Here is a 26235-nt window from a genome sequence, read left to right on the forward strand (position 1 = left end):
TCTACTGGAAACGTAACTGTGTACGCACCTGATTGGCTGACGCGTTTATCCCCCTCGCTCATTGGCTGCTGCCAAGCAGGGCGCGCTGTGATTGGTCCAGCACCGCAAACAGGAAGTGTCATCAATAGCGGTAGTAGGGGCTTAGCGCGGCTCAGCAGTACCAGGTTGCTATGAGTCAAAGGTGTAAGATTCTACTTCTTGTCATCATGATTGAATGAGTTGTAGTACGAAGCGGTCTTCGATGCTCAACTTAAAGACCAAGAGCTGGCATTCATTATAAATGTTAAGCTGTTTGATCTTTTTTTTTTTGTAGCAATGTAACGCTAGCTAGTAAGCTAACGTTATTACAGGGTGGTTCTGCTCTGTTAGCTGTCTGGAATTTGTCAGTATGCTACTGTAGTTAAATTCATCAAACTTGTTGGACAAAGAAACTATTGTTAATTTTACCCGAACATGTTAGTGAGTCTATCTATGCTACGCATCGTCGTGTGACGCCACATTAACTGGATGTTTGGTCATAGAAATAGCAGCTACAGCTAGCAGATGGTTAGCTACTCAACAATGGGCTATACGAGGTATTTAAAGACTGCACGGACGTTTTGCTGTTTGTGTATTCTGCTGACAGTCTTCGTCAAAGGAATACGTGCTGGTAAGTGTTATTTTGCTGTATAATTTAATTTAATATGCACGACGTCGGTGATGGCATGAAGCTCATGTGAGCAGATGTTTACATTGTTGATATGAAGTTCATGTCTGTCTCTCTTTAACATGAAAACTTCCAGAGGAGGATCAACACTACCGACCTGAGCTCAAGGTATAATGTCATTGCATTATTGTTATTTATTTTATAGTTTGAATGTGTAAGCTTTTGATGATCACACGTGTGCCCACCCATTCTGGCGTATAATATCTGAGCAATTGATCCGTGGAATTAGTCTTTCCTGTCTATTAACTTAGGTGTGCTTATGCATTTCTTTTTGAAACTGACATAACTGTAGAACTTGGAAGAGAGCTTTAGCCATTGCTTCATCTTTATTTGTGTGAATTTGGGTGTCTCTGCAGTCTTACCATGACCCAGACTCTGAGGAGGAAGATGGCCATCATGTTTCAGAAATTGTGGCTGGTGCATCTGTCACCTCCAGTTATACAGTGTCCCAAATAGATGAAGAGAAGCAGACTCACAATGATGAAGGAGAGAGAGAGAAAGTGGAGGAAGAGGACCTCCCTGAGCAGCCCCCTCCTGTTGAAGAAAAGCCTAAAGAAGGTAATATTGTCACTGGGAAAGTGCTTTAAAAGTTTAAGGAAATGTTGCATTTAAGTAAATGTTGCGCAGTTGAACTGGTTTGAACTGAACATAGATGTGGTTTCAGGGGGAGATTAGGAAACTCATGAGAATGTGTCAGGGCTTTGCACCTGCAGCTCCTCTTGCAGACAGTTACATCATGTCACTTGGGGATTGTTTGTTGCACTCTTGCTCTTGTTTCAACCACATTGATGAGCTGTTGTGTGCTTTTATTGTGATATTTACAGACTTTCTTTTGAAAAAGAGGTCACAGATTTGTTTGTGCCATTTTAATAACAGTTCCTGTGGTGAATGGAGGCACAGCCGATGGAGAACCTTGTATCTTCCCTTTCCTCTTCCAGAAGAAGGAATACACAGACTGTACCACTGATGGACGTGGGGACGGGCGGTTGTGGTGCGCCACAACATATGACTATAATATGGATAAAAAGTGGGGTTTCTGTGAGAGTAAGTTTTGGATTCCATGTGATCTAAATGAAAAAAAAATCCCAAACCATTGTTGACTGCACCTCAACATGAAAGTTTATGTGGGTAATATAATGCTTTCCTTTGGTGCTAATGCATATAAGGAACATCAGGAGATATTAATGGTCCCCTCTGGCTTTACTGACCTGTTCTTGCCGGCTTGTCCCCTCAGCGGAGGAGCAGTCACAGCAGAGGCTGCAGGCGGAGGAGGCCGAGCAGCAGTATCAAAATCTCCTGCACATGCTGAATATCACCACCAAGAGGAGCCAGAGGAGAGAGTGAGCTTCTCCTTTCTTGGCTATTAATGCCCTTCGTCATTCAAAGCATTTTAATGTTGAACAATGATTTGCTAATTGATTGATTCAAACTAGAACACAATAGTGTCTTTTTTTTATTTTTTTACGGTCAAGGGTGCAGTTTAATCTCAACTGCTGTAATTACCTGCGGACTTTACTCGACATCCTTGTTGACTTTTCACTGTTTTCATTGTACATCTGTTAGCCTGATTACTGCTGCACCACCTCACAGGTTATATGAGAAACTGCTGAAGGTCGCTGAGACGGGCCACCAGAAATCCCTGGAGAAGGTGGGCTACGGCATGCTGTTCGGAGACTACATGAACCAGAACATCAACAAGGCTAAGGAGATATTTGAAAAGCTCGCCGTGGAGGGCTCGCCCAGAGCTCAGACGGTACTCGTCCTGTGGCAAATGAGAGGAATGTTGACTCATTTTAAGTTTGCAACAACGACGTTTGTTCACTTTCTTCAGGCTCTCGGGTTTTTGTATGCAGCAGGGCTCGGAGTTAACTCGAGTCAGGCCAAGGTAGGTTTTCTCCTCATGCTGTAAAAAAACTGCTCATCATTGGTTCATGTACAAAATTCCCCACATTCTGTGTTTTCAGGCTTTGGTTTATTACACGTTTGGAGCACTGGGTGGAAACCTGATCGCTCACATGATTCTGGTGAGTTGAGCTGCAAATGTCAACAAAGGATCGGCACATTGGCAAAGAGTTAAATGCCTTTTTCATTAGGGATACAGATACTGGGGCGGTGTTGGTGTTCCACAGAGCTGCGAGTCGGCGTTAACGCACTACAGGCTCGTGGCAAATCAGGGTGAGTGTGGAACATAATATTTGAGCTGTGCTGACTAGTTTTTCTTGGGCAAATAACCTGAAGAGAATTCAATCTCTATTTGCAACTCAGTGGCCAGTGAGGTGACGCTGACAGGAGGTACGGCTGTACAGAAGATCAGGCTTTTGGACGAGGCGGAGAACCCAGGATCTACCAGCGGGATGCTGGAGGAGGACCTGATCCAGTACTACCAGTTTTTAGCTGAGAAAGGAGACGTACAAGCCCAGGTAAGATGGAGCCCAGTGGCTGCTTTATAATGATAGCATGAGGCTACAGTGACGCTCTAACTGGCTTTGGTTCTCCTGGCAGGTCGGATTGGGTCAGTTACACCTGCACGGAGGACGTGGAGTGGAGCAGAACCATCAGGTGATTGTCCTGTGTTTAATGGTTTACTGCTATTACAGTTTGGGATTTAATTTAGTTTTTTTAAGCTTTTTTGCTGTTTTATTTCCCAAAGAGGGCTTTTGACTACTTCACCCAGGCTGCCAATGCAGGAAACACACACGCCATGGCGTTCCTCGGCAAGGTGAGTGAAGTGAATGAGTGAGGTCGTTGAAGTTGCTGATTTCTAAGAGATGTGACATCTCTGTCCCTCAGATGTATTCGGACGGCAGCGAGTTTCTCCCGCAGAATAATGAGACGGCCCTGAAATACTTCAAGAAAGCCTCCGAGTTGGTAGGAAAGAACATCTGCACCGCTGTCAGAATAGACAAATTCACTTTTCTCTTGCTCTTCCAATCATCTGGGCCTTTCTTTTGCTCAGGGAAACCCAGTGGGACAGAGCGGCCTTGGCATGGCCTACCTGTATGGAAGAGGCGTCCCAGTGGTAAGCTTTTCCTCATCACAGTCCAAGATGAAGAAGGGAGGAAGACTTTCAATCACAGTGTTTGTGTGTCTTCAGAACTACGATCTGGCGCTGAAATACTTCCAGAAGGCAGCAGAGCAGGGTCTGGTTGATGGACAGCTCCAGTTGGGTACCATGTACTACAGTGAGTGTTGATGCATGTGTGTAATGCACCGTTGTACCCAGCATTGTTGTGCAATCCTGTTTTCTTTTTCCCCGTATCGCTCAGATGGCGTCGGTGTGAAGCGAGATTACAAACAGGCTCTTAAATTCTTCAACCTGGCCTCCCAGGCGGGCCACGTCCTGGCCTTCTACTACTTGGCCCAGATGCATGCCACCGGTACGGGTGTGATGCGTTCCTGCCATACAGCCGTGGAGGTGAGGCTTCTTGGCTATTTTCTGATCGCATTCATCATCGGCGTTATCATCTAACGTCTGCGCCCTTTTCAGCTTTTCAAAAACGTGTGTGAACGTGGCCGATGGTCGGAGCGTCTCATGACGGCGTACGGCAGCTTCAGGGAGGGCGAAACGGACGCTGCGCTGGTCCAGTACCTGCTGCTGGCAGAGCAGGGCTACGAGGTGGCTCAGAGCAACGTGGCCTTTATTCTGGATCAGAGTAAGACGACCCTTTGACCGTCTCATCGACAAAAAATGAAAACCCACCAGTTGCTGTCGTCTAATTTTTTTGATTTGTTTGGACCAGAAGGTGCGAAGATCTTCAGCGAGAATGAGACCTATCCTCGCGCCCTCCTCCACTGGACAAGAGCTGCAGCACAAGGTCAGTCGGCACTCGTCTGCTCTGTCCACACCACGTTTGTTTTTACAGATCTACATTCATCTACAGCTGCTTTACACTGCTGAAACTAGTCCACAAACAAGATCATTAGACAAGACTCTGAATTCACCCCAGCTGTGTGAGAGTGCAGGTGTCTTCTATGATGGACTAGTGATCTGTCCAGAGCGTATTCTTGCCTCTAGACTCAGAAAGAATGTGTTGCTGGATGGAAAAGGCCAACCAGAAGGTTAAACTGTCTTTGGTCTTTCCCAGGTTACACTGTAGCAAGGATTAAACTCGGGGACTACCATTATTACGGCTACGGCACTGATGTGGACTACGAGACGGCCGTCATTCATTACAGGCTGGCGTCGGAGCAGCAGCACAGTGCCCAGGCCATGTTTAACCTGGGTTATATGCACGAGAAAGGCCTGGGCATCAAACAGGTGGGGACGGAGCCGCGCTGCGGTTGTGTGTGTTGCACAAACATGAACCTAAAATGCACCCTGTGGTTCTGAACCTCTTTACTCTTTGTCTGACGTATCTGCAGGACATTCATTTAGCCAAGCGTTTCTACGACATGGCTGCAGAAGCCAGTCCAGATGCCCAGGTCCCAGTTTTTCTGGCTCTGTGCAAGCTCGGTCTGGTTTACACTCTGCAGTACCTGCAGGATCTCAATGTGAGTGCTGCCCCCTCCCACATGTCAGGCTTTTGCTGTTGTGCCTGAGCTTTAAAACTAATGAAAGAATCATGTTTGCGTGTGTTCTCTTCTGTCAGTTGAAGGAATTTGTCTCTCAGGTGGACCTGGACCAGCTTCTGGGCCCCGAGTGGGACCTCTACCTCATGACCGTCCTCGCCCTGCTGCTGGGCACAGTCATTGCCTACAGACAGCGGCAGCACCAAATCATAGTACCCCCGCGGGTGCCTGCCCCCGCCCCTCCCCCGCCTCCACCTCCAAGAGCCCCCCAGGAACAGTTGCAGGCCCAGGCTGAGGAGCACTCGCAGGCGGGGGCCGAGGACCAGGGCCAGGGAGAAACGCAAGCCCCGGGGGAAGAGGAGGGGCAGGAACAGTGAGAGGAAGCCGTGCGGAGGAAGATGCAGTCGAGGCTCGGGCAGCCCCCCCTCGTGGCGCAGGTGGAGCTTATTATTGCCTCCTAGTTTCGGAGCTTCCCTCCACTCTGCCTGCTCCCTGACACAAAAAAAACTGCTGACCTGTGCGGTCTCACAACTCCCTTTCTCCATGTCAAATATGCTGGTTGAGCGAGCAGTGGGGGTGGTGTGGGACGTTGCTAGAGAAGAAGAAGAGGATTACCGCAGATTTGGGACTTCTGTGACTCAGGAATACAGGCAGAAGCAGCCGTGTCCTCTCTGGAAATAGCCTCACAACTTCAGGCATTTTGAACGCGGCTAATCAAAGTATTTTCCATCTGATATGTGCATTAATTTCTTCACACCTCCCCCTTTTTATTCCCAAGGAAAATCTGCATTGTGAGGAAAATGGGTCAGTTTCAAGGAGGAAAAAATAAATAAAAAATGACAGGAGGGTGCCGACTGCCACTGTAGCTTAATTTGCCTGCGCCGATCTAGTTGCTAAAGAAACGCCACATTGACGCATGTTTTTGATTTTAGGCACCTTATTTTCAGATAATGCTGCATTCATTAACCATTCGATGAGTTGGCCTGTCCAGGTTGCAAAGCATTTTCTTCATACGATATTAACAGGGCTGATGTGTCCTTGAGTCATAATAGGCCTGCAGCGTAGGAAGAAGAAACAGGCGGGCGAGAATGCATCGTTTCAGGCTGCTAAAACATCGCAGACGCTGGGAAATAAACTGCTGAAGTCGAAACCACCGAATCTCCTGGGTAAATCCTGATATGAGATTCGTCCGTACGCGGCTCCCTGGCATCAGTGATCGCAGTTTCTGAAGATATACTGTACACTGGCATCATTGTTTCTCATGATTCATTGATTTATTATTTTTTAAAATGCTTTGACACTTCTCATTTCTGCCTGAGGACCTGGAGCAGCCTTAACTACAGCAGCGTCTGCAGAAAGGAAGAGAATCAGTTCTTTAGTGTGTTTGTGTGTTTGGTTATACAAGTTCAGCTGCTGTGAGAATTTCCACCCACTCTCTGGAAGCGGGAGCTCTGCCTACAGGCGTGAGCTGACAAACCGTCACAGTTTCGGTCTGACAGTATTTTACTCGAGGATTTCTGCCAGCTGTTGTTGACTTATTGAGAGCTGGTGAACATCGAACATGCAGAAGGAGAATTCAATGGGTTTGTTTTTGTTCTTTTTTGTAATGCTAAGTCAGATTTCATGCATCGGTAGGTCAATTTTTAATTTAGCTGAAATGAAACGCTGAAAAGGATGAGCAAGCTGCGTTTTTACCATCACCCTGACACCTTTGTATGGGAATTAATAAATGATATTTAAATTCTGTCGTCTCTTCCCGGGGTGTTCCTGTTCTTAAACTCCACTGTCCCTGTTTTTGGTGTTGACCACCTGTGGCCCTCAGTGGGCCCGCCGCCTGTCACTCGGCCCCCAAGAGGCAGAACAAAGCCATGGGGCTGTAAAACTGGCCATCGCATTGTGCAGGCGCTAGGCCAGGGTGACCCGCTCGGCTGGCGCTTAGACGCACTACTATGGAGTGGCTTTGGATCGCCGTGGCAACGTGTGCGCTCACATCCCGGACTGTCAAAGGTAAGTGCTAGAGCAAGCAGAGCACATGAGGCTGCGGTGCCTTTTATTTTGTTACAACAGCCTCTGAAATGGGGCCTTTTTTCCACACCGAATGTGGCGGCTGATGTGGCTGATGCAGATCAAAAACTTTCAAGGACCGTTTCGGCACCGGAAAGGGGCTTGATCATAAGAATAAATGTGTAAAACTCTGGAAATAATCATCTCTAAGGTGACGACTGGTGGTGGGAGTATGAGGAAGGGATACGACACTACAGCAAGGAGGCCCTCAACAAGGTACTGAGAAACCCAGTTATGTAATTACACGGTTACAAACGTAACCTTCTTAGCTTGTTTGTTTTAGGTGAGTTTATGAGACAGTGGGTTGGAGGTTTTGGGTGAAGAAAATTGCTTAAATCAACAAAAAAAAGCTTTTCAAAGGAGGATTTTTTTGGTCATTACTGAGAGGTCAACAGACCACGGGGGCAATCGTGTGCATGTGTACAAGCAAAAGAAAGTCAAGAGTGTAAAAAGTGTGAAATCATGGACCGATATTCGGCTTCTGATGACCAGGGCTCAGTGCTAGTTAGGATAAATGTGTATTAAATCATGTGTTTTACATATTAAATGTGAAATAAAATGATAAAGTACTCAGTCAGACACAGAAAGTCGGTTTTATTCTCTCTCAGGAGTTTCCGGAGAAAACCCGGCCGGTGAGCTTCAAACATCCGGTGTTGCAGTGTCCCGACATGAGTCCCTCACCGTCCGTCCCCACATCAGGTCTGTCGGCGCCACGCCGTCGGCTTCAGATCGCCGCCACGACTCCATTTAACACCCATCGTTTTTTCCCCTCACTCCAGTTGAGCTGGTGAAGGCAGCCGACATCAAGGTCATCGCCGCGTTGGGGGATTCGCTCACAGTAATATCAGGCTCATTTTTACCACAGTCAACTTGAAACGACAATACTTTCGATCTGACTCTTTTTGTGCCGGGAAGGTGAAATCGCCTCATTTAAATGAGCCAATCTCAGACGTCTCCTCTTTTCAGACGGCGATCGGGGCCAACGCCACCACTGTCTTGGGGATTCCCATCGAGTTCCGCCACGTGTCATGGAGGTGAACCCTGTTGTGTGTGCGTGCGTGCGAATTGCTACATTTAGAAGCTACCATTTTCACGATTAATGTGTTCCCTCTGTGTGTTAGTATCGGCGGCTACGGCTCATTCCAGGATGTCATCACTTTGGCAAGTAAGATGATTTTAGGTTACACGTTTCCCTGGAATGTTGGTCCACACACGCAGCAGGTCGTCTCTGCTTTGACCCCCCCAGATATCATCAAGCTGTTTAATCCCAAACTCCTTGGAGCTGCTCCGGGTAAGACGGTTCATGGGATGCAGGCTCACATCAGTGAGACGGGATTCAACCTGGCCGTCACCGGACACAACACGTTGTAAGAACCAGGACTTTGGGATTGGGAATTTCGGTTATTGTGCGTTGATTCTTGCAATGATGTCATTATAGCAACCTCCCCGGCCAGACCAGGCATCTGATCGACACACTGAGAGGTTACGAGGTACGGTATCACGCCGCTGAGCTGCTCCTGGCAGGACCGTCTGACTCCCTCTGCTCTCTCCTGCTCCAGGGTCTGAACTTCGAGAAGGACTGGAAACTTCTGACGATCCTCATGGGCATGAATGACATCTGCGATTACTGCAAAGACAAGGTCAGTAGGTCGGTAAAAAGACGTTTTAATGAAACATGTGGGTGGACTCTCCGCGTTCTCTCCTCAGACTCTGTTTTCAGTGGATAACTTCATCCACTACATGACCGTCTCTCTGGAAATGCTGATGAATGAGGTAAAAAAGAAAAAAAGTAGAAAGTATCAATCGAGTATGAATCATTGAGGTTCCAGAGGCCCCCTGGGTGTTTCCTCTGCACTCCAGGTTCCTCGTATGATCGTCAATGTGGTCCAGATCTTGCCCATGCAGACTCTGAGGGAGGTGCGCAAGCCCACCCCAGGCTGCCTGCTCCAGAGGTGATCGCAATGACTCCTGTCATCATGATTCATGCAGCACTTGATGGATTAAAAGCACTCAGTTTTCATCCTCATCCTCCTCCCGCTGTCGTTCTTACTCAGGTCTTTCTGCTCGTGCCTGATAGAACCTGAAGCCAGCTCTCCTGAACTACGGGAGCTGATAGAGGTCAATCTCACCTTCCAGGTCTGGTTTCTACATTAAGATAGAAAAACATAAAGACTGGGCTGTTTGATGAACGAAAAATCTGTCGTCAAATTGATTTTCACGTCCTTTCCGGGCACAGAAACGTCTTGAGGAGCTGCTCTACAGCGACCGTTTCTTCAAGGATGACTTCGCCGTCGTTCTCCAGCCCTTTCTGAAGCACGCCGACCCTCCCCGCCTGCCGGTACTCCTCCATCCCTCCAGTAAACACACATGTATCAAAGCTACACTAATCTTCACCTGCCGCTCTGTCTGAGCAGAACGGGAAGATCGACATGACCTTCTTCACCCACGACTGCTTCCACTTCACCATCAAGGGTCACGAGGAGCTGGCCAAGGGCGTGTGGAACAACATGGTGAACGCCATCGACCGGTCAACCAAAGATGAAGGCGAAGCATTCATCCGCTCATCCTTTTTCTCTCTGTCTTCCTGTTAGTTTCAGCCTGAGGGAGGAAAGATGATCGTGAGCAGTTTTTCCGACCCCATCGCGCTCATCTGTCCATCGATGGTAGGAGAACTGCTGCTGCAGAGCATCTTTAAAGCTTTTATGCATTCAAACAAATGCATAGTAATGCGTCACAGTCTTCTGCGCTTGACAGGAACACCCATATATCTTCACCCGGCCGCTCTCGGCCAGGTCAGCTCAGCCTCGTCTGCAGCCGGGCGCTCCCTGGCGCGTCAGCGTCGCCTCCACGCTCTCCCTCCTCGTGGTGTCGGGCTGTCTCGGACCTGCCTAGCCCAGGTGCTGCCGGACTATTTGACGACAGCCTGAGACGACCCGCTGAAGTCCGTCAGCCCTTTCTCGGCGACATTTCATGTCAGCGATGCAACGCTACGTGAGGATCCCGCAACCTGAATGAATCCACTGAGACTTGGAGGGCGCCTGCGGCCTTCTGTGTGTGGTAAAACCTGTGGACAGTTTTCTTTTACTCCAACATAATTAAGTCAACATCCCTGACACACTATATTTGTAAATAAAACCGTATTGTGGCTACATGGCTATTCCTAATTTGAACGTTACACATTCAAGCTTGAGCTAATACGGCAAAAAGAAAAGAAAATCGCTACAAGCATCACATAGAGATGATAAAAGATTACATTTGGTTGAGTTTTCAGTCTGCACAACCTCAAATGGACCAACTAAGGATGCTGTTCTGCACCGAAGGCTAAACTAAAAAGCCTTTTTTGCGCCTCATCCTTCACATAGCACCAGATATCCCAGGAGTCCCATCTCTACAGACCTACACAACACCATTAACTCTCTTTGAACCAGTATTTTTGATGGATGCGGTACATCGTGTGCACTTATTTGGCACTGGTGAATAAAAAGATTGCAATTCTTCAGGAAAATTGGCATTTCTTGGTGTAGAAATAGCTTAGTTTTTTTTTCTATTTCCATCTGCTGGTCCAGTTCCTCCTCTGTTATGACACTGACGGTGAGGAACTGGGAACCACTTCCCCACCGAGTATTTAGAATAATGTAAATCCCTCTCTGTCTGCCTGCACATGCATCCATTAGCTGCAACATCGTCTCTGTATTGACTGCACGATTAGTGCGATCACAACGACAGGTGGAAGCTATATTAAGACAGCTCAGGTTACTGAGGACACTCATGATGCACTCAGGGCAGGTTTGTCTTGGAAAAACACAAAAGAGCCCTGAAAACTGAGGATGATTTTTATTTTATTTAAAACATCGCTTGCTTATGTGTTTCCTAAAGTCCTGATTTTCTGCTGTTTCCCTGGGACTTTCCAGTGTTTTAATCAGTGCTTGTAGCTGCTGGATTTCATAATGATCTTATTAAATTCAGAGGAGAGGAGCCCTCTCCATGTTCAAACAACGCCGCCGCTTTTATGTGGGACAAATATGCATGACGCAAATTGGCCCTTTATTGTCGGCCGTAATGAGGAATGAGGCAGGAAATTTGAAGCAGCAAGCACACAAACCCACTGCTCCTGTGCATCTGCCTTTCTTTTTATCACCTGAATAAATAACAAAGGAGATGTTTAACTCGCAGCTGAGAGTCGGTGGTTTAAACAAATATTTTTAACCTGTTCTGCACGTTGAAGTAGAGGCTATGCATTAAGCCCAGTGATATAATGACTTTGTAAATATGAAATCACTCTTTTTAAATCAGACACATATGAAGGGTTTATCGGGTTCCAAACATGTTTTACTACTTTACCTACTTACAGTCAAGGCATTTCATCTTTATTTGGAAAAAAACAACAACCCTGTGAACATTAAATAGTTCTTTAATGCCAATTGTTTTGTTCTTTTTTTCTTGGTATACTGTGGTCGCTCTGGTGACACAAAGGTCATTGGTTTGATTATGGGGGCCACTTATTTAAAGGATAGATGTTCGGGAGGCTGCTTCATTAATTATCACAACCATCATAAAGAATAACTGATCATCAAAGTGTGCCAAAACGTAGTGAGAACAGATTGTTGTAGATACATTAATGATTTGAGTTTTGGGGGTTAAATTACATGCTAGCACTCAGAAAGGGACCCGCGGCACCGTTTATACAAATATCTCACTGCTAAGTGAAGTAAACTACCGTAACTGCTATTGTTATGTGATTATACACAATAACAATCATGTTACATTTTAGATTTTAAACATCTTTTTAAAAAGGACCTTCAATTTGAACAGCTGACATCTATGTCTTTGTGATTTGATCTTTGGGTTGATTAGCATCTAATTCTACCCATTTGCTGACGTTTTTGTCCACCTTTGGGGGTGAATTGTCCCGGTTATGCAATGGTCCACCTGTCCATGATTCAATAAGGCACAATAACGGCCCTCAATTTCAATAAACTGTCGCCTAGCAACATATTCAGGTAGTACAGAGACATCATTGCCAAATAAAGCCCCAGGAACCGTCTTTGTTCAATAATGTAATGGAGACAAAGACAACAAACTCTGCATCTGGATTTAAAAAAAAAAAAAAAAGAGGCGTTTTTTTCCCCTGCATTGACGCAAATATAGACTTAAAAAAAATCAACCCCGATCATTAATAATCCCTCAAACAAACCATTAAAATGTCAGAATCAGAGGATGTGCTCCAGATGTGCGCACAGTCACAGGTACATGACAATAGCGCTAATTAGCGTTCGGGTGACGTCACTTCCTGCCTCCGCGGCGGACTATAAAAGCGGGAGCTGTCGCCGGTGAGGTGCTGAAGGGAGAAGCAGAGAGGACGCGGAGGCTCATTCAGCTCTCCAGAGACATCGAGAGGCGACTCAGTTTGGTCCGGAATGCGCCTCTGATCCAACCAGAGGTCCAATCAAGCTCGGCTGCTTTATTTCAATTTCCAGTTCCTGGAGAGCTTAACGCGCCTCGTCCGAACCCCGCAGCAGCATTAAAAAATGATCCGGAGTGGACTGTGCGTGCTGGCGATGCTGTCAAACTGCGGTAAGACCCCGCAATTTCTCAGGCAAAGTGAGCTAATGTGACGGTCTTGTGAGGAGCTCCAGCACCGAGGACAGCAGCCAAAGATGGAGAGGCTCACCTGCACCTTTGGCACATTTAATCCCCAGCGGCGTTCCCACACAATGATGTCATGATTCATGTTTGTTGTTTGTTCCAGTCCTGTCATTGCCACTGACTCCAAGTCAGCAGGAGAATGAGGACGTGAAGGTAAAGCAGCATTTGCACTTTAATTCCTGCATTTTCCGCATTCTCTGCACATCTAGGCTGATCTTTTCTGCATGAAATTCAAACATCTTAACTTTCTAGAGTGGATTCAAGTCAGTGTGACCGTTTTTAGGGACAAAAGGAATAAAAGACCGAGGTTTCTAGAAAAAAAAACGGGCTTGGAGAGACAACGGTATAAAGAATGGATGGAGATGGGAGTTTTGAAACGCAGCCAAGTGGCGTTCAAAGATTTTGGCAGACGTAAAGAAAAAGAGTGGATGAAAAACCAAGATCAGCGTGCGGCACTGGCTCGATGTCAGGAGCACAACGGGGGTCTGAGCGATTTTAAAGTCACGTCTTTGGCTCACAGAGTCGAGATTTGTAGATTTTGTTCCCCCCCCCCCATCTTAATTCTGTCTGACTGCATCACCGATGCAGTAAGTTCATCTTTCTGTCTGCAGGTAATGAAATGCATCGTGGAGGCTTTGGCAGACGTGCTGTCCAGGCCCCGCCCCCTGCCTGTCAGTCAGGACTGCTTGGTCACGCTGAGGTCAGGTAGGAGCCTTCAAAGGTCTGTTTTGACAGAATTAAAATAAAACAAATGTCGGGTCTTTTTGGGCTATTGTAAATGTTCCAGCACCCGTCGAGTAGGACCCGCTTCAGGATTTATATCAATATCTTACGGCTAAGTGTGCAAAAACACAGCAAATGTATGCAAAAGAACCAAATATGTGTATTATAGCCTATTTTCCGACAATGAATTATCACAACCTTGCCTTCCTGCGCTTTTCTGAAAATGAGTTGATCGCAATGCATGCTGGGTAATAAAGGCCACTCTCAGGAGCACTCAGGGACGATGATGTAGTCACATGGCTGTGGCGTTACCTTGATCCCGTCCTTGCTGTGGTAAAAATCAATCAGCGTTGGTCTCTGTTACCGATATCAGCGATGAAATGGAACAAGCACCAGCGGAGGGACGAGGAGGGGGGGACGCGCTGGGCTGGAATGTGTTGGACAGATTCACTTCTTCTCACACGATTCGATGTCTTTTTATTCCGTCTTCAGACGACAGGCTCGTCTCTATCCTCCGCCATCACAGCTTCCTGGAGGAGCTGCAGGAGATCGCTCTGCAAGGTGAGTCGCTCTCAGCGGAGGACACCTTCGCTCATACCACCGGAGGAAGCAGCGGCTTATGATTCATCTCATTATTAGGTGGTCAGGAGGGAGCCGAGCGGGACGGGGGCGAGGACGCGGCCACGCAGGCGTCCGAGGCTGTCAGCAACATCCCAGGTGAGCTCTACCTCCACAGCTCCACTCGAATAACTATATAAAGTGATGGAATTTATCTTAAAGGAAACCCAGATCATTTATTTAATCATCTCCTCCTGCCTGACAGTTATGTGAACAGTGCTGCATGAATAATCCATTTGTCTTTGTGCATTATTCATAGAGACATTTAGAACGAGCACTGATGCATTAATTTGATTGTTATTGCACATTTGACATTTATTAATGAGCGCCGGGGAGATTCTCCCTTCGCTTCTTTTTTCATTTAATAAAATGGAAAAAATCTGCAAACACAGATGAAGAAATTAAGCATAAATAATGGTTTAATTCATCAATAAATCAATTGCTTCCATCTCAACGAACTGAATAGTAAAAAACCTTATATGCTCGAGCAAAAGTCAGGGAATTTGACCCCAATGCCATTTCCTGCTTTTGGAAAGTGGCGCTCTTTGTAACATCAGAGGAAAATCAATCCGCTCTAGTAAATTAAATTCCCCCCCTCGTTTACAGATCGATCCATGTTAGAGGCTTTAGGATCCCCCGGTGAACAATCAATCCTGTCGGAGCAAACGAAGCCGGGAAACAGAGACGCGAGCCGTCAAGATGGAGAGTCACCGAAGGGCGGCGAGGTTGCCGAGAAGAGGGAACACGAGGAGATCCCGGGACATCCCAGATCCCCTCATTCGGAGGAGGAATCCAGCGAGGAAAAGGCTGAAAAGAGGAAGGATGAAGAACGCGAGCAGGAACCTGATGAAGTCTTAACCAAAGACAAGGAAGGCGAGTCCAGACGCTAGTTAGCAGAATGCTAATGAGGGTGAGCTGCCACCAGAGGATTGTGGGGCAGCTTGAAGTGCATCAATCAGCATGATGAATCTGAGCCGGGGGAGGGGGGGCACAGCTGGAACACTGACAGCCCTCCTAAAGAAATGATGTCTCCATGTCTGTGGGCATGGTTCCTGTCTGAAAAACCTCCAGTTTGAATCATCACCTTTTGTGCTGTTTACGCCAGAAACTCCAGTTTTATTCTCAAGGTTAAAAAGGTCGATTAATATGCCGACTTATCAAAATAAAAGGGAATCGTTTGAATAAGCTTAATTCCCGTAAAATGCCGCAATCAGCCCAGAGTGCAAAGCTGCCAGCTGGCGTGGCGTCTTTCATTAGAGGGAGTGGAGAGACGCTCCTGTTGGCAGTCGAGACAAAGTGTTCCGATTCGAACGCTAACAGACGTCCGTCTTCCCTGTTTTTCCTTCCTGTCAGGTGGAGAATCTGGTGAAAAGAGAAGCGTACACAGGAGCAAACCGGAAGAGGAAGAAAAAGAGAAACGAGCTGCCCATAAACATCAGGAGAAGCGCGAGGATGAGACCCACCAGCGTTGGAGCAGGAGGGGAAAGTCAACGCCCGTGAAGACGGAGGCGCCACATCATTCCAAAGAGGCCTTTGAGGAGGAGGAGATGGAGGGAAGACGCGCCCAGACGAGCCCGGAGGAGAAGGAGCTGCAGATGATTGCAGGGAGGAGGCACGAGGAGAAGAGGGGGTCCGAGGAGGAGGGGAGTGCCAGCAGGAAGTCAGAGGTTTGCTCCTTCCTTTCCAGCCAGCATGGAAGCTTGTTGATTTCACTATCTGCCTTTAAATCAGAATAAAAGATCGTGGTGTCACTAAAATGACGCTACAGGTGTCATCTGGCTTAGCTCGCCCACAAACGGAGGAGGAGGCGGGACTCGTTCCTTTATAGCAGCCCACCAACAGGGGGCAGCTTTAATTGCAAAACTCAGTGAATTTAATTGCAAAATGCTAACGTTAGGATGCTAAAGCTCTCAAATAATTTACATTTGGAACAATGAATGAGGATACCTCCTATTTCAACAATGACGACCACATTTTCACCCTATTATGTGCCACCCTTTCATGCTGTGCCCAGGATCAAGAGATCGAAAGCCTGGCGGCCATCGAGTCCGAGCTGGAGGACGCCGCGCAGAAGCTCCACGAGCTGCGGCGAGGCTAAGAGAGCGAGGACCCTTGGTGAACACCGCGGCCTCCTCGGCCCTCCCCGCCCTCCTCCGTTTCACCAGCTGCCTGGTATTCAGTGATATAGCCTGCGTGACAGGATTTGATCTCGCCATGTTTGTTACGACTTTGCGTCCTTGCACCGCGCTGTTGCAGCCTCCCTTGTGACGTGCGACCCGCCGCCACCTGAGTTTCTTTATGTTTCTCTGACAATCATCACTTTCTCCCTGCACAGATAGCCCAGTAACCTGAATTAGCAGATAAAGGTTCTTGTCTGATACCAGTCAGGGTGAGGCTGCACAGCTATAGTATGTACACTTGTACAAAGATCTTTAATTCAGATGCTTTGCTTTAGAAGAAGTGGTGGTCCAATTGTAGACGCCAAGGCGATACCCCGTCCTTTTTAGCAGAATCCTGTCGAAACTAATTTTGAACTGACCTAAATTTATCAGACAATAAATTTAAATGAGTTTATCTGGAAATGTCTGGGTTTTGTTTGTTTTTTTTGATTCAGTGAAAGATTGTGTGTAGCGTATTTGTTGGGTGTATTTTGCTTCTGTGGGCGCCAGAGTCGAGGACATGAATCACCAGGCGAGCGCACATGCTGTTTCTACAGCCTGTTCAGCAGGATGTTCACCTTTTCCATACGTGTGTTTGTCTGCTCTTATGAAGAAAAGGCAAGTGTTGATTTAAAAGATTACTATAAAGTCTCCTTCTTTATATATTTAGCTCTTTATAATAGGCTTTAGGCTACTTTTTAACCTTTGCCTGCACAGACTTTTCGCACATTTTGCTGTGAACTTTGCAGCACCAGATGGCGACGTTAGACTGCTGGGATGTGAAAGGCTGCCTGACCAGTTTTCCATAATGGATTTGTCCATTTTCACTTTTGATGAACCACAATAAAAAAGATTCCTCATGAAAACACTTTACAAGCACGTTTCTAATGTAGCTGAACCACCTATTAATACTCATATTTTCGAGGTTCTTGCCCACAAAGGACCTCATTTGACTCTGTTTAGCTTCACTGTCCAACACCTCCGAGTTTATTAAGGATGGTTGTTTATTTATCCTCTGAAATGGTTTTCCTTCACCGTTCCTGATGCGTTCATGGTTGACTTCTATTCCTGGTCTTTGGTGTCACAACAAAAACACGCGGACATAAGGAAAAAAAACGTGTTTGTATCAAAAAATATAACATTTTATTTCCAGCTACAACGTGAAACATGTAACATTTTTGTCACACTTCTCAATAAAATAAGTAAAAAACACAGCCGGCAATAAAACACACTATCGATACACGTCAAAGCACAGAACACATTTGGCTTTTAAATTAACTTAAACTGTACAAATATACACATCATTTACACATCAGCAATAAAAAGGAATGAAATCACAATTCTTCCAGTCATCTCGCTTTTTTCCTACAGACGGTCGCTTCCTTCCTTCTGACCTGGATCAGCAATGGTCGACATTTTCTCAGTGCCGTGGCGAAGCCCGCCGCGTTCCGTTACCCCGACCCCCGACTCAGCTGCTTCCTTTCTCATCCGCAACCTGGACGCAAACACTGACCTTTCCTCTACAGAGTGAGTCGACTCGGACACAAGGCCCACATTCAGGCCTGCGCAACATGCACACACACCTACGCGCGTGCACACACACACACATACACACACACACACACAAGGACACATTCAGACCTGTTTGGACAAGGGAACACTGGCCCGCTGTGGTCTGCGTGCTCCATCTACAGCTGCTCAGGGGTCTGGTCTGAGGGTGGTGGTGGGTTTGGAGAGGAGATCATGGTATAGATAAGGTATAGACCGCAGGACATAATGGACAGGTCTATAAGGGGGGGGGGGGGGGGGACACCTGACAGCAGGTATGTCAAAAATAGAAGTAATAGTGCAGGAATCATTTGGAGCTGCTAGGCAACCCTCTGTCTGTCTTACGCGGCTGACGTGCACCAGCCAAAACACACACACGAGCGCGCACACTCGCAGACACCTGGGAAAGTGTCTGCGCTTCTTTTACAATGAACGTTAAACATTAATATATGCTGAGCTGCAAAACGAGATGGAGTTCTTGTTTTTGTTGTTTTTTTTGTTCGTTTTTTTCAAGTCCCAAGCTGCGTCGCGGTCCTCGAGTGGCTCACGCCATGTCCCCCATCATCTTCTTGTAGTACATGGACTCGAAGATGTCGTTCTCCCCCGGGCAGTTGTAGTGGCAGGCGCAGGACTTGATGAACATCATGTGCTTCTTCATCACCTGCCCGTCGGGGCACTTGAACTCCATGGGCAGGGTGGTGGTTCTGTGAGGGGTGCAGCAGCGCCCGTCCAGGCACACGCCGCAGAACTTTGGCCTGTAGGACTTGGTGGTGGTGCAGCCGGAGATCTCGAACTTCATGGGCTTGGAGACTCTGGGGGTGCGGATGCACTTTTTACCTTTCTGCAGAGGGATGGACAGATGTTCTTGAGCATTTTTCATCAGCGTATCAGATCATTAACAAAAGCCGTAGGGGGAGGGGGGGGGACTCACCCGGATGCTTTGCTCCAGCTGGGACTCGCATGGGCGCACCATACACAGCCGAGTCTGTTTCTCCAGGCGACATTCGCGATTGTCGTTGGTGACCCTGGTGGAGATGCCGAGGCCGCAGCTCTTGGAGCAGGCGCTCCACTCAGTAGTCTGAACCAGGCAGTTCTCCCTCATCATGGAGAGGTCGGGGCCGTAGGTCTCCTCCTCCCTGTAGGCTGCGGAGGGGAAGGCCGGGTTAGAAAACCAAGCCCTGATAACGCCCCGCAGGTGCGGATCTTCTGCTTAAAAAGATCAACTTACCGGCTAAAGCAGAGCCCACAAAGCTGTGTCTGTAGGGAGAATCACACTCCCACTCCTCGCAGCACTTCCCTGGAACCTTGACCCTCCTCGGCATGGGGCAGTCGGGGCTGGGCAGCCGTATGTTCATGGAGCAGAGAGGCACGCAGCCCACGGCTCCGTCCAGGCAGGTACACTGGTACTTGCAGCTGCTCTGGAAAGTCTCTCCGCTCTTGTACACGGTGCCTCCGAACACACAGGTGGCGCCGTCTCGAGCTGCGAAGGGGGGAAAGGTCAGGATTCGGGTTGCTCTCAAGGGACAGTAACACGACGGATTAAGCGGCAGCAGCTCACCTGTGCAAACGCCGATGCGCCTGTTGATGCGGGCTCCGAAGTCGCAGTAGAGGCCCTTGTGCGGGTCGCACACGTCTCTCTCGGTGCACAACTCCCCCATCTGCTTGGCGCACACCCTGCAGCAGCCGCAGCCATCGAGAACCAGGCTGACTCCTGGGGGGCACTCGGGGGGAGTGGAGGGGCACGAGCACTGGTTGCCGCACTCCTGAGCCGCAGCCTGAGCCCGACAGGCAGACATTAGATAAACGCACTCTCCAGGAAGTCAAATTTCATTTCAACTTATTCAATCATCAGGGAAGAAAAGGGAAACTGACGATTTTTCTTACCAGGTATGAGAGCAAAGCGCACAGGAACGTCAGGAACATCATTTTCTCCATCTTTTCTTCCTTTACAGAAATAATTTGTAGTTTTTCCTTAAGCGTCGAGAAAATCTTCCCTTAGTCTCAGAGGTTGAGCTTCAGAAACGTCTTCCGATCAAGTCGATCTCTTGTCCCCTTCGCCTCGTAGCCTTGGTCTGCTGCTCCAGTCACGGTGGTTCTTTTCTGCCTTGGTGAAAGCTAGAGTTTAGCTTCGGTACAGAAGTGGATCTGAGCTCTGCCTGCCGAGCCGGGCTCCCTTTATACGCGCTGGCCCTCGCAACACGTCACTGGAAGCTGAATGGAGAGCCAGCCCTGGACAAACATGGACATAGCTGGCATTCTTTCCTCGCTTCCTGACCCCCACTCCAGACATCCCACATTCCTGCTGTCTGAAGGCAAGGCTCTGCTGCTCGGCCAAACAACACTGTCTCTCTCACAGCAGCTTTCATCTGGAATGGGAGGTTAGGTCTGGTTAGAGGCTTGGGACCCCACACTGGGAATTCCTGAAGACTGACTTCACCCAGAGACAGCTGGTGTCTATAAATATTAATTTTCAAAGAAAAATAAAAAAGCCTGCGGTTCGGGTGGGGGGGGGGGCACACAAAGACTGTTACATGACAACCGTTGACAAAGAGCAACGAATGAAGACAACATGTAATGATTGATGACGAGTGATGTGTGAGGAGTGTTTAACACTTAAAAAGAAAAAAAAACGCAACAGCGTTCCTCGGCCTTGGCTTCAAAAGCACCCAGACAGCTGCACTTAAGTCAATTAGCAGCCAGGATAAGGGATAATGACATTTATTTGAATCATTAGCTGGTTATGCATTAGCGTGCTCTGAGACGGCTGCGCCCCTGCGTTCGCCTGCGGGACAATGCAGTAGCATTTTTGTGCACTGACAACACGAACAGCAGCTAGCGCGAGCTAATTGACACATTATGGTTGTGTGACAGAGATGCTTTGATGCTCAGAGACGCCTTATTTACATTCGTTTTTTTCCATTAGCCTATAGCAGCAGGCTAATGTACTGGCTTTAGCTGCTAGTTCAAGGTGGGTGCATCTCAAAAAGGTCATAAATGTAGAGAAACGTGAGTAATTGAAAGAGGAAAGGTCGGCTTTTGTCGCCATAATGTTTGCAAATGGCTATTTGTGCCCAGTGCAAACACTTTGACTTATAGCTCCTGATTTGCTTTCTGGCTGTTAACATTACTCAGCAGCACCCTTAGCAACAGAGTCAACGTGCTAAAGGAAGAAATTAACAGTGGCAACAGTGCAGGTGTAAAGTAGAAACTGGAGAGAATAAGAATGGAATTTAGCACTAGCTGTGATTCATCCCCAGGTGTGTGTGCGTGTGTGTGTCCTGAGATGGAATTGTGAGTGGTCCATGGTGTATTCCTGTGTGTAGCCTGGTGTCTTCGATTCCACAGCCCAACGTGACCCCTGGTCAGGAATAAGCAGATGAGTCGAAGGTGAAACATTCAGCAGCTTCTCACCTGTCTAACGAGGTTTAGGGGAAAGGATCTCAGGAAAGAGGCTAGACGAACATTTGTGTACTTTGTTCTTCCTGACAAACACATCGCGCACACATCAGGCCAGACTTTTCTGAAGGGCCGCCTGGCTCCTTCAACGGCCGACAAATCGGAAATGAAACTCTGTAGGTGAAGGAATGCGCATTAGAAGCCAGCAGACGGGGTTGTTACTACGGAGGAAGCTTCCCCATATACGGAATTCTGCTCTTTTCCTAATATGGATATGTTCTTTCTGTGCTGGCTCAGTACAGTAGGAGCTCCTGTTAGGACATACGAATAAGAAAAAAGGGGAGGCGTCGGTGCAGACAGTGTGTGTTATTGTGTGTGCGGCGTCAGTCAGCAGACAGCAGATATCTGAGGAAACATCTTGACGGAGGAACGCGCTGCAGACATGCAGCAAAACAGGCGTCCAGCCTGGCCGCATCTGACGTGCGCTCGACTTATCTGACAGAACAGGCAAACTCTGGGACTCTCATCTGGGAGGAAGCCAAATCCCGCCGTGCTTTTTCTTTATTTAATGGCTGTTGAAGACTGACGAGCGCGTTATCAGAGCACACGGCGCCTCGCTCCTTGTTGTGCAGCCCAGTGTGGGGCCGCTCGCTGCCAGAGGTCAACCCAGGACTGAAATGTGACCCCGAACTATCGTCGTGACGCCGCTGGCGTCCGCGTCTGTCGTTTCCTGTGTTGAGTTAGAAGGGCCGCACGTTTGCTGTGCCACTGGTCTGGATGTGTGGATGGGACGATTGTGGCGGCCAAAGGAAACACAGAGTGTTGCTCTCAGTGTGTGGTTGGCCCGGATAAGTCAGGGCTAAGTATAACCAGAACTATTTGTGTTAGACAGTAGCCGCGGGTCCAGATCAGTCATGGAAATAAAAGTGGCCACATCAGGGGAGTCTGATAAGCTCTGTGCCTGCTGGCGTCGCGCCCACTGTCTGATCTTATAGCTTTAATCGTGTGAGGTGAACAATAATAGTAATAAATGGCCCGTTTCAGTCTGTTCAACGCACCACAAGGGTCCATAATGTTCAAAACATCTTGTGCCATTGTGGCAACAGGCGCAACTGTAACGCGCAACTAGCAACTCATGAGAAATATGGTATTTCCCAGCATGCTTTGGAGCTATTTAACATTAGCAATGTTCCGTAGTTAGCTCTGATGTCATTCTGAATTTGGGTCACGTGACCAGCGTAGTAAATCCGGGTCAAGGCTCGCTGTTCGTTGTTTCCCGCTACTTATAGCCTCATTAGCTCACCGCTGCGTTCATAGCTGCTGTGTGACCTCGGGCTGCATAACTCTGCTCCAGCTGGGATGTTTCGAACTGATCTGTTTATAAAGGAGGCCACATTTTTCTACAGCCGCATCAGCGTCCCACCATGACACCGTCCTTCTCACGTCTCCCCCCACACTTACGGAAACTTGACTTACCTCCCGGATTTCACCGACACCTCAGGTTTAATAGATGGTGATGATGTCATAGCTGCGCTGATGTCACACAGGAGGCCTCTGTGTTCTGCATCTCGCAGCAGTTTCCAGGCTTCCAACACTGCTCACATTCAGCAGGACAGACACCCTCCCAGCAACGTCAAAGCTAAATCAGTAAATATCTATCAAAACAGAAGAAAAAAAGCAGTAACGGCGAAGCACTGCCCGGACTGAGATTGTAATAAAGGGCCGAACTAGGTCAGATGCACAGTAAAAGCAAACCAGGCTGGTCTGAACCTAATCTCCTAAAACTAAAATGGATTTAACAGCATTTTTAGCCACTTAGCAAAACATGCTAGTCTATTTAGCATATCCGTGCCCTAAAAATCTAAATTTCCCATAACTGAAATGAGAAAAACGTCAAACAGTTTGTTTTACAGCGTAGACTTTGTTCCTTTTTGATCATATGTTCACGTTTTAATGTGTTTTTGTCCATTTAGCAGGAAGACATTCGTCATGGGTCCATGAACGAACCAAGGCCAGATAGTAAACGTCAGCACTCATATTTAATTCATCACTTTTCAGTGCCCTTCAAACCTTAGAGCTACCTGCTAAACAGATCTGCAACAACAAACTGATTTAACTGTGTGTTTACAGTGTAAAATGTGATTCATTTGTGTTGAACTGCTTATGTGCTCGTCTACATTTCAAAGCTTTGGTTGTGTATCTGTGTTCAGCTGCCCATTTGACTAAATTCCATTAGCGGTAGCTGGCAGGCTATTGGAAGAATGTTCCCTGGCCTTAGCCTTCAAACCAACATGGTACGTGTACCCCCGCGCAGCCCCAACATAAAACCAGGAGCTCTAAATGATTTTCCCGCCGGCGGATTTGTGCGTCTTTGAACTCGCCGCCGCTCGGAGGAAAACAACGCGCCGAGAGAAAAGACACTGCTGTTATTGTGCACAAGCGTTCGCAGAGCTCAGGGCTAAAGAGCACGCGTGTAAACACAAGGGCAGGTGAGGGGCCATGAACACAGAAACCTATGTGCACGTTTGTGGTTTTCATCCCATCAGCAGACGCACAGAAAAAAGGCAACCCGCTGCTTTTCCAATCAGCAGCCCGACTGCAAAATCACTCACGGAGGGTCTTTTAAATGATGATGTGTTGAAAGCAGAAGAGACGGGGGAGATCAAAGAGCTGCGGACAGATGGGAACTTTTTAAAGTCTGCCTATATGAAGAGAAAAGCTTCATGGATCCGGAGCCCGGGGACCGTCCGTCGGGTTTTAACAATAGCGTCGGCGGGCAGATGAACTCTCAAGATGGAAACAGGGTCTATTTAAAGCCCGGAGCTGTGGAAAGTGTTCGGACTGGAGGCCGACGTGCGATCCAGATCTTTTTTCGGGAACAACCTGTACCAAATATTCGGTTTTTACGATTATTCGGAGCAATGAGCCGCGGCATGATATATGGAGCATCCCGTGCCAGAGCGCCGTAGTTGGACGGCAGTTTGCATTTCTGAGCTTGGTTTTCCTCATAAATCAGACGGAATGCTTTTGCCAGTGGGTTCCAACGGGGGGACGGGCGCTGTTTTCCTGAGCCAAGTGTTTTTGACTAACTGGAGCGCGCAGGTGGGGAACAAGGACTGGACAGAACACACTGGAACATTTCTGGAGGTGCACAGGGGCTGATGGGTAGCTGAACTCTGTGTGTGTGTGTGTGTGTGTGTGTGTGTGTTTAGACTTGAGATGCTGTGAGAATTTGGGCTCTTTCAACAATCAGCAGAAACTCAGCTGAGCTGCCACACACACACACACACACACACACACACACACACACACGGAGGTGGAGGTGAGGAGGTCTGGACATAAACACAGCGTCGTGTGGGTCCCGGGACGGCCCGGTGCTTCTCCTCCGGTCACATCAGAAGATTCCGAATGTGCGGAATCCTTCGAGGGTCGAATGGCAGCAGTGACCCCGAAGACAGACGTTTCCATTTGTGTGTAAATTTAGCATCGTAGCTGCACGCGGGTGGGCGCACCCACATCTGCAGCACATTTGGACTTAAAGGAATAGCAGCAACCTTTGGGCTCTGGTGCTTTCCTGTCTGAGATTAGCTGAGGGTGACGCGCTTTCCTGAAGCATCACGCGGCTGAAACAAGACTCTTCGGTTCTAAAAACGCCGACGGGGAGTCCCACGATTTTGACCTCTGGTGGGGCCCGTGACCCACTCCCAGGCCGTGGCGGACGTGTCGTGCATGCAGTTGCACAAGGGCGTACAACAACAAAGAGACGGGTGTTATTACCAGAGGTCAGGACACTGTCACCAACATCGGGGCCTTGTTGTGCTCAGGTGACATCATTTCCTCTTAAGCAGTAAAACTCAGTTCATCACAATGTGGCGCGGTTTGGAACAGAATGGGCTGTTCTTGGTGTGTGTGTGTGTGTGTGCGTGTGTGTGTGTGTGTGTGTGTGTGTGTGTGTGTGTGTGTGTGTGTGTGCGTGTGTCCGCAAAAAAAGAAACTGTCCACTCATGGTGAAAAAACTGAAAAAAACGCGGACCTGCACACAGGACCTGCTGCTGAAAGGAACCTGAAAAACACACACGAATCCCCATCGAAACCCGAAGAATCCCGGAGCCGCTGCCAACCTTGAGACCCAAACAAGCGCCGCATTTTCTCGTCTGGTTTTGCAGGAGGAAGCTCGCATTTTTGAAGCGGGCACATCTGAAGGAGCAAATCAGCATTTCAAAGGAAGGTTTATTCCGCAGCTAGAACAGGACAAATAACCTTGGTTGGGTTTTCTTTTTTCACCGACTCAGACCACATCCTATCTTTTTACAGCGTTCGGTTTTTGAAAAATAATCCACGTTTGAATTGAAAGTCTTGCGGCCGGTGCAGAGAATGTAAATACGTATTCCGAGGCCACCGCTTTCCTACAGGAATGTCAGCTTCCCCTCTATTAGCTTGGCGCAGGAACGCATAGCTCAGCTAATTAGCTTCCTGCGAAAGCCTCGAATCAAAACACGGACTCTCATTACGCGCCGCTGCTTTGTCTCATTGGCTGCCAAGGCAAATGTTAACGCAAGTTGAGAAAAAGATGTAAAAATCCCACTTTGATTCGGAACACATTTGTGCTCAGAGGACAGGTGTTTCAGGCCCCGATCTCCGGTCCAGGTCGAGTCACCTTCGCATTCCTCATCCATCCATCCACACTGCTCCTCTGTTATGACGCCGACTCAAGGCTTTCACTCATGTCCTGTTTTCCCATCTCCTCCCCTGAGATCTCAAACTGTTCCTGAAAGTGTGTTTTTACTGTTACTGTTAATTACTGTCTGCCAGCAGGGGATGTGTGCTCTCATAGCGTTTCATTTAAAGCCGCACTTTTACTGTTTG

The 26235-nt window shown here is 47.9% G+C and overlaps 4 protein-coding genes across 9 annotated transcripts; 3 read left to right on the forward strand and 1 right to left on the reverse strand.

Moving 5' to 3' along the window:
- The first annotated feature begins 95 nt into the window (after positions 1-95).
- Positions 96-6959, forward strand: sel1l (SEL1L adaptor subunit of ERAD E3 ubiquitin ligase). 4 transcript variants are annotated; one of them, XM_057016865.1, is made up of 22 exons: positions 96-181; positions 522-649; positions 783-814; positions 1063-1264; positions 1583-1750; positions 1941-2046; positions 2297-2459; positions 2538-2591; positions 2671-2730; positions 2800-2881; positions 2972-3126; positions 3209-3265; positions 3357-3425; positions 3497-3574; positions 3663-3725; positions 3801-3888; positions 3973-4121; positions 4194-4359; positions 4447-4521; positions 4792-4964; positions 5069-5197; positions 5296-6959. In XM_057016865.1, the coding sequence occupies exons 2-22, from the start codon at positions 544-546 to the stop codon at positions 5590-5592; spliced, it is 2472 nt and encodes an 823-aa protein (XP_056872845.1). In that variant the 5' UTR covers positions 96-181; positions 522-543; the 3' UTR covers positions 5593-6959. The 4 variants fall into 4 exon arrangements, with proteins under 4 accessions (XP_056872845.1, XP_056872844.1, XP_056872847.1 ...); XM_057016864.1 differs by having other exon boundaries at positions 114-649; XM_057016867.1 differs by having other exon boundaries at positions 114-649; positions 5317-6959.
- Positions 6960-7082: 123 nt separating this feature from the next.
- Positions 7083-11700, forward strand: si:dkey-177p2.18 (phospholipase B1, membrane-associated). 3 transcript variants are annotated; one of them, XM_057016869.1, is made up of 15 exons: positions 7083-7222; positions 7431-7495; positions 7888-7978; positions 8059-8117; positions 8246-8313; positions 8401-8646; positions 8718-8769; positions 8839-8919; positions 8987-9052; positions 9140-9231; positions 9334-9415; positions 9516-9617; positions 9694-9789; positions 9871-9942; positions 10034-11700. In XM_057016869.1, exons 1-15 carry the CDS (start codon positions 7165-7167, stop codon positions 10169-10171), a joined length of 1368 nt encoding a protein of 455 aa, XP_056872849.1. In that variant the 5' UTR covers positions 7083-7164; the 3' UTR covers positions 10172-11700. The 3 variants fall into 3 exon arrangements, with proteins under 3 accessions (XP_056872849.1, XP_056872850.1, XP_056872848.1); XM_057016870.1 differs by having other exon boundaries at positions 8401-8444; positions 8526-8646; positions 8718-8919; XM_057016868.1 differs by having other exon boundaries at positions 8718-8919.
- A 905-nt stretch (positions 11701-12605) lies between these two features.
- Positions 12606-17291, forward strand: chga (chromogranin A). The gene is made up of 8 exons (XM_057016893.1): positions 12606-12853; positions 13029-13078; positions 13537-13630; positions 14141-14209; positions 14288-14365; positions 14873-15139; positions 15620-15933; positions 16281-17291. The coding sequence occupies exons 1-8, from the start codon at positions 12808-12810 to the stop codon at positions 16362-16364; spliced, it is 1002 nt and encodes a 333-aa protein (XP_056872873.1). The 5' UTR covers positions 12606-12807; the 3' UTR covers positions 16365-17291.
- A 254-nt stretch (positions 17292-17545) lies between these two features.
- Positions 17546-20153, reverse strand: ccn2a (cellular communication network factor 2a). Its single transcript, XM_057016892.1, has 5 exons — positions 19858-20153; positions 19532-19748; positions 19202-19453; positions 18905-19116; positions 17546-18814 (listed from the first exon to the last, which is right to left on the reverse strand). Exons 1-5 carry the CDS (start codon positions 19906-19908, stop codon positions 18518-18520), a joined length of 1029 nt encoding a protein of 342 aa, XP_056872872.1. The 5' UTR covers positions 19909-20153; the 3' UTR covers positions 17546-18517.
- Between the last annotated feature and the right edge of the window lie 6082 nt (positions 20154-26235).

This window comes from Takifugu flavidus, chromosome 19, assembly GCF_003711565.1.
Source record: "Takifugu flavidus isolate HTHZ2018 chromosome 19, ASM371156v2, whole genome shotgun sequence".
Lineage (NCBI taxonomy): Eukaryota > Metazoa > Chordata > Actinopteri > Tetraodontiformes > Tetraodontidae > Takifugu > Takifugu flavidus.

Bases quoted from the DNA above. Each gene is read 5' to 3' on its own strand.
- sel1l (XM_057016865.1), top strand. From the start codon at position 544: ATGGTTAGCTACTCAACAATGGGCTATACGAGGTATTTAAAGACTGCA. The intron at 1,265-1,582 runs GTAATATTGTCA...TTTTAATAACAG, and splicing joins TGAAGAAAAGCCTAAAGAAG to TTCCTGTGGTGAATGGAGGC. The intron at 4,122-4,193 runs GTGAGGCTTCTT...CGCCCTTTTCAG, and splicing joins CCTGCCATACAGCCGTGGAG to CTTTTCAAAAACGTGTGTGA.
- si:dkey-177p2.18 (XM_057016868.1), top strand. From the start codon at position 7,165: ATGGAGTGGCTTTGGATCGCCGTGGCAACGTGTGCGCTCACATCCCGG. The intron at 8,647-8,717 runs GTAAGAACCAGG...ATGTCATTATAG, and splicing joins GTCACCGGACACAACACGTT to CAACCTCCCCGGCCAGACCA. The intron at 9,053-9,139 runs GTAAAAAAGAAA...TCTGCACTCCAG, and splicing joins TGGAAATGCTGATGAATGAG to GTTCCTCGTATGATCGTCAA.
- chga (XM_057016893.1), top strand. From the start codon at position 12,808: ATGATCCGGAGTGGACTGTGCGTGCTGGCGATGCTGTCAAACTGCG. The intron at 12,854-13,028 runs GTAAGACCCCGC...TGTTTGTTCCAG, and splicing joins GGCGATGCTGTCAAACTGCG to TCCTGTCATTGCCACTGACT. The intron at 15,934-16,280 runs GTTTGCTCCTTC...TGCTGTGCCCAG, and splicing joins GTGCCAGCAGGAAGTCAGAG to GATCAAGAGATCGAAAGCCT.
- ccn2a (XM_057016892.1), bottom strand. From the start codon at position 19,908: ATGGAGAAAATGATGTTCCTGACGTTCCTGTGCGCTTTGCTCTCATAC. The intron at 19,749-19,857 runs GTAAGAAAAATC...TGTCGGGCTCAG, and splicing joins GCGCTTTGCTCTCATACCTG to GCTGCGGCTCAGGAGTGCGG. The intron at 19,117-19,201 runs GTAAGTTGATCT...TCCCCTCCGCAG, and splicing joins TGTGGGCTCTGCTTTAGCCG to CCTACAGGGAGGAGGAGACC.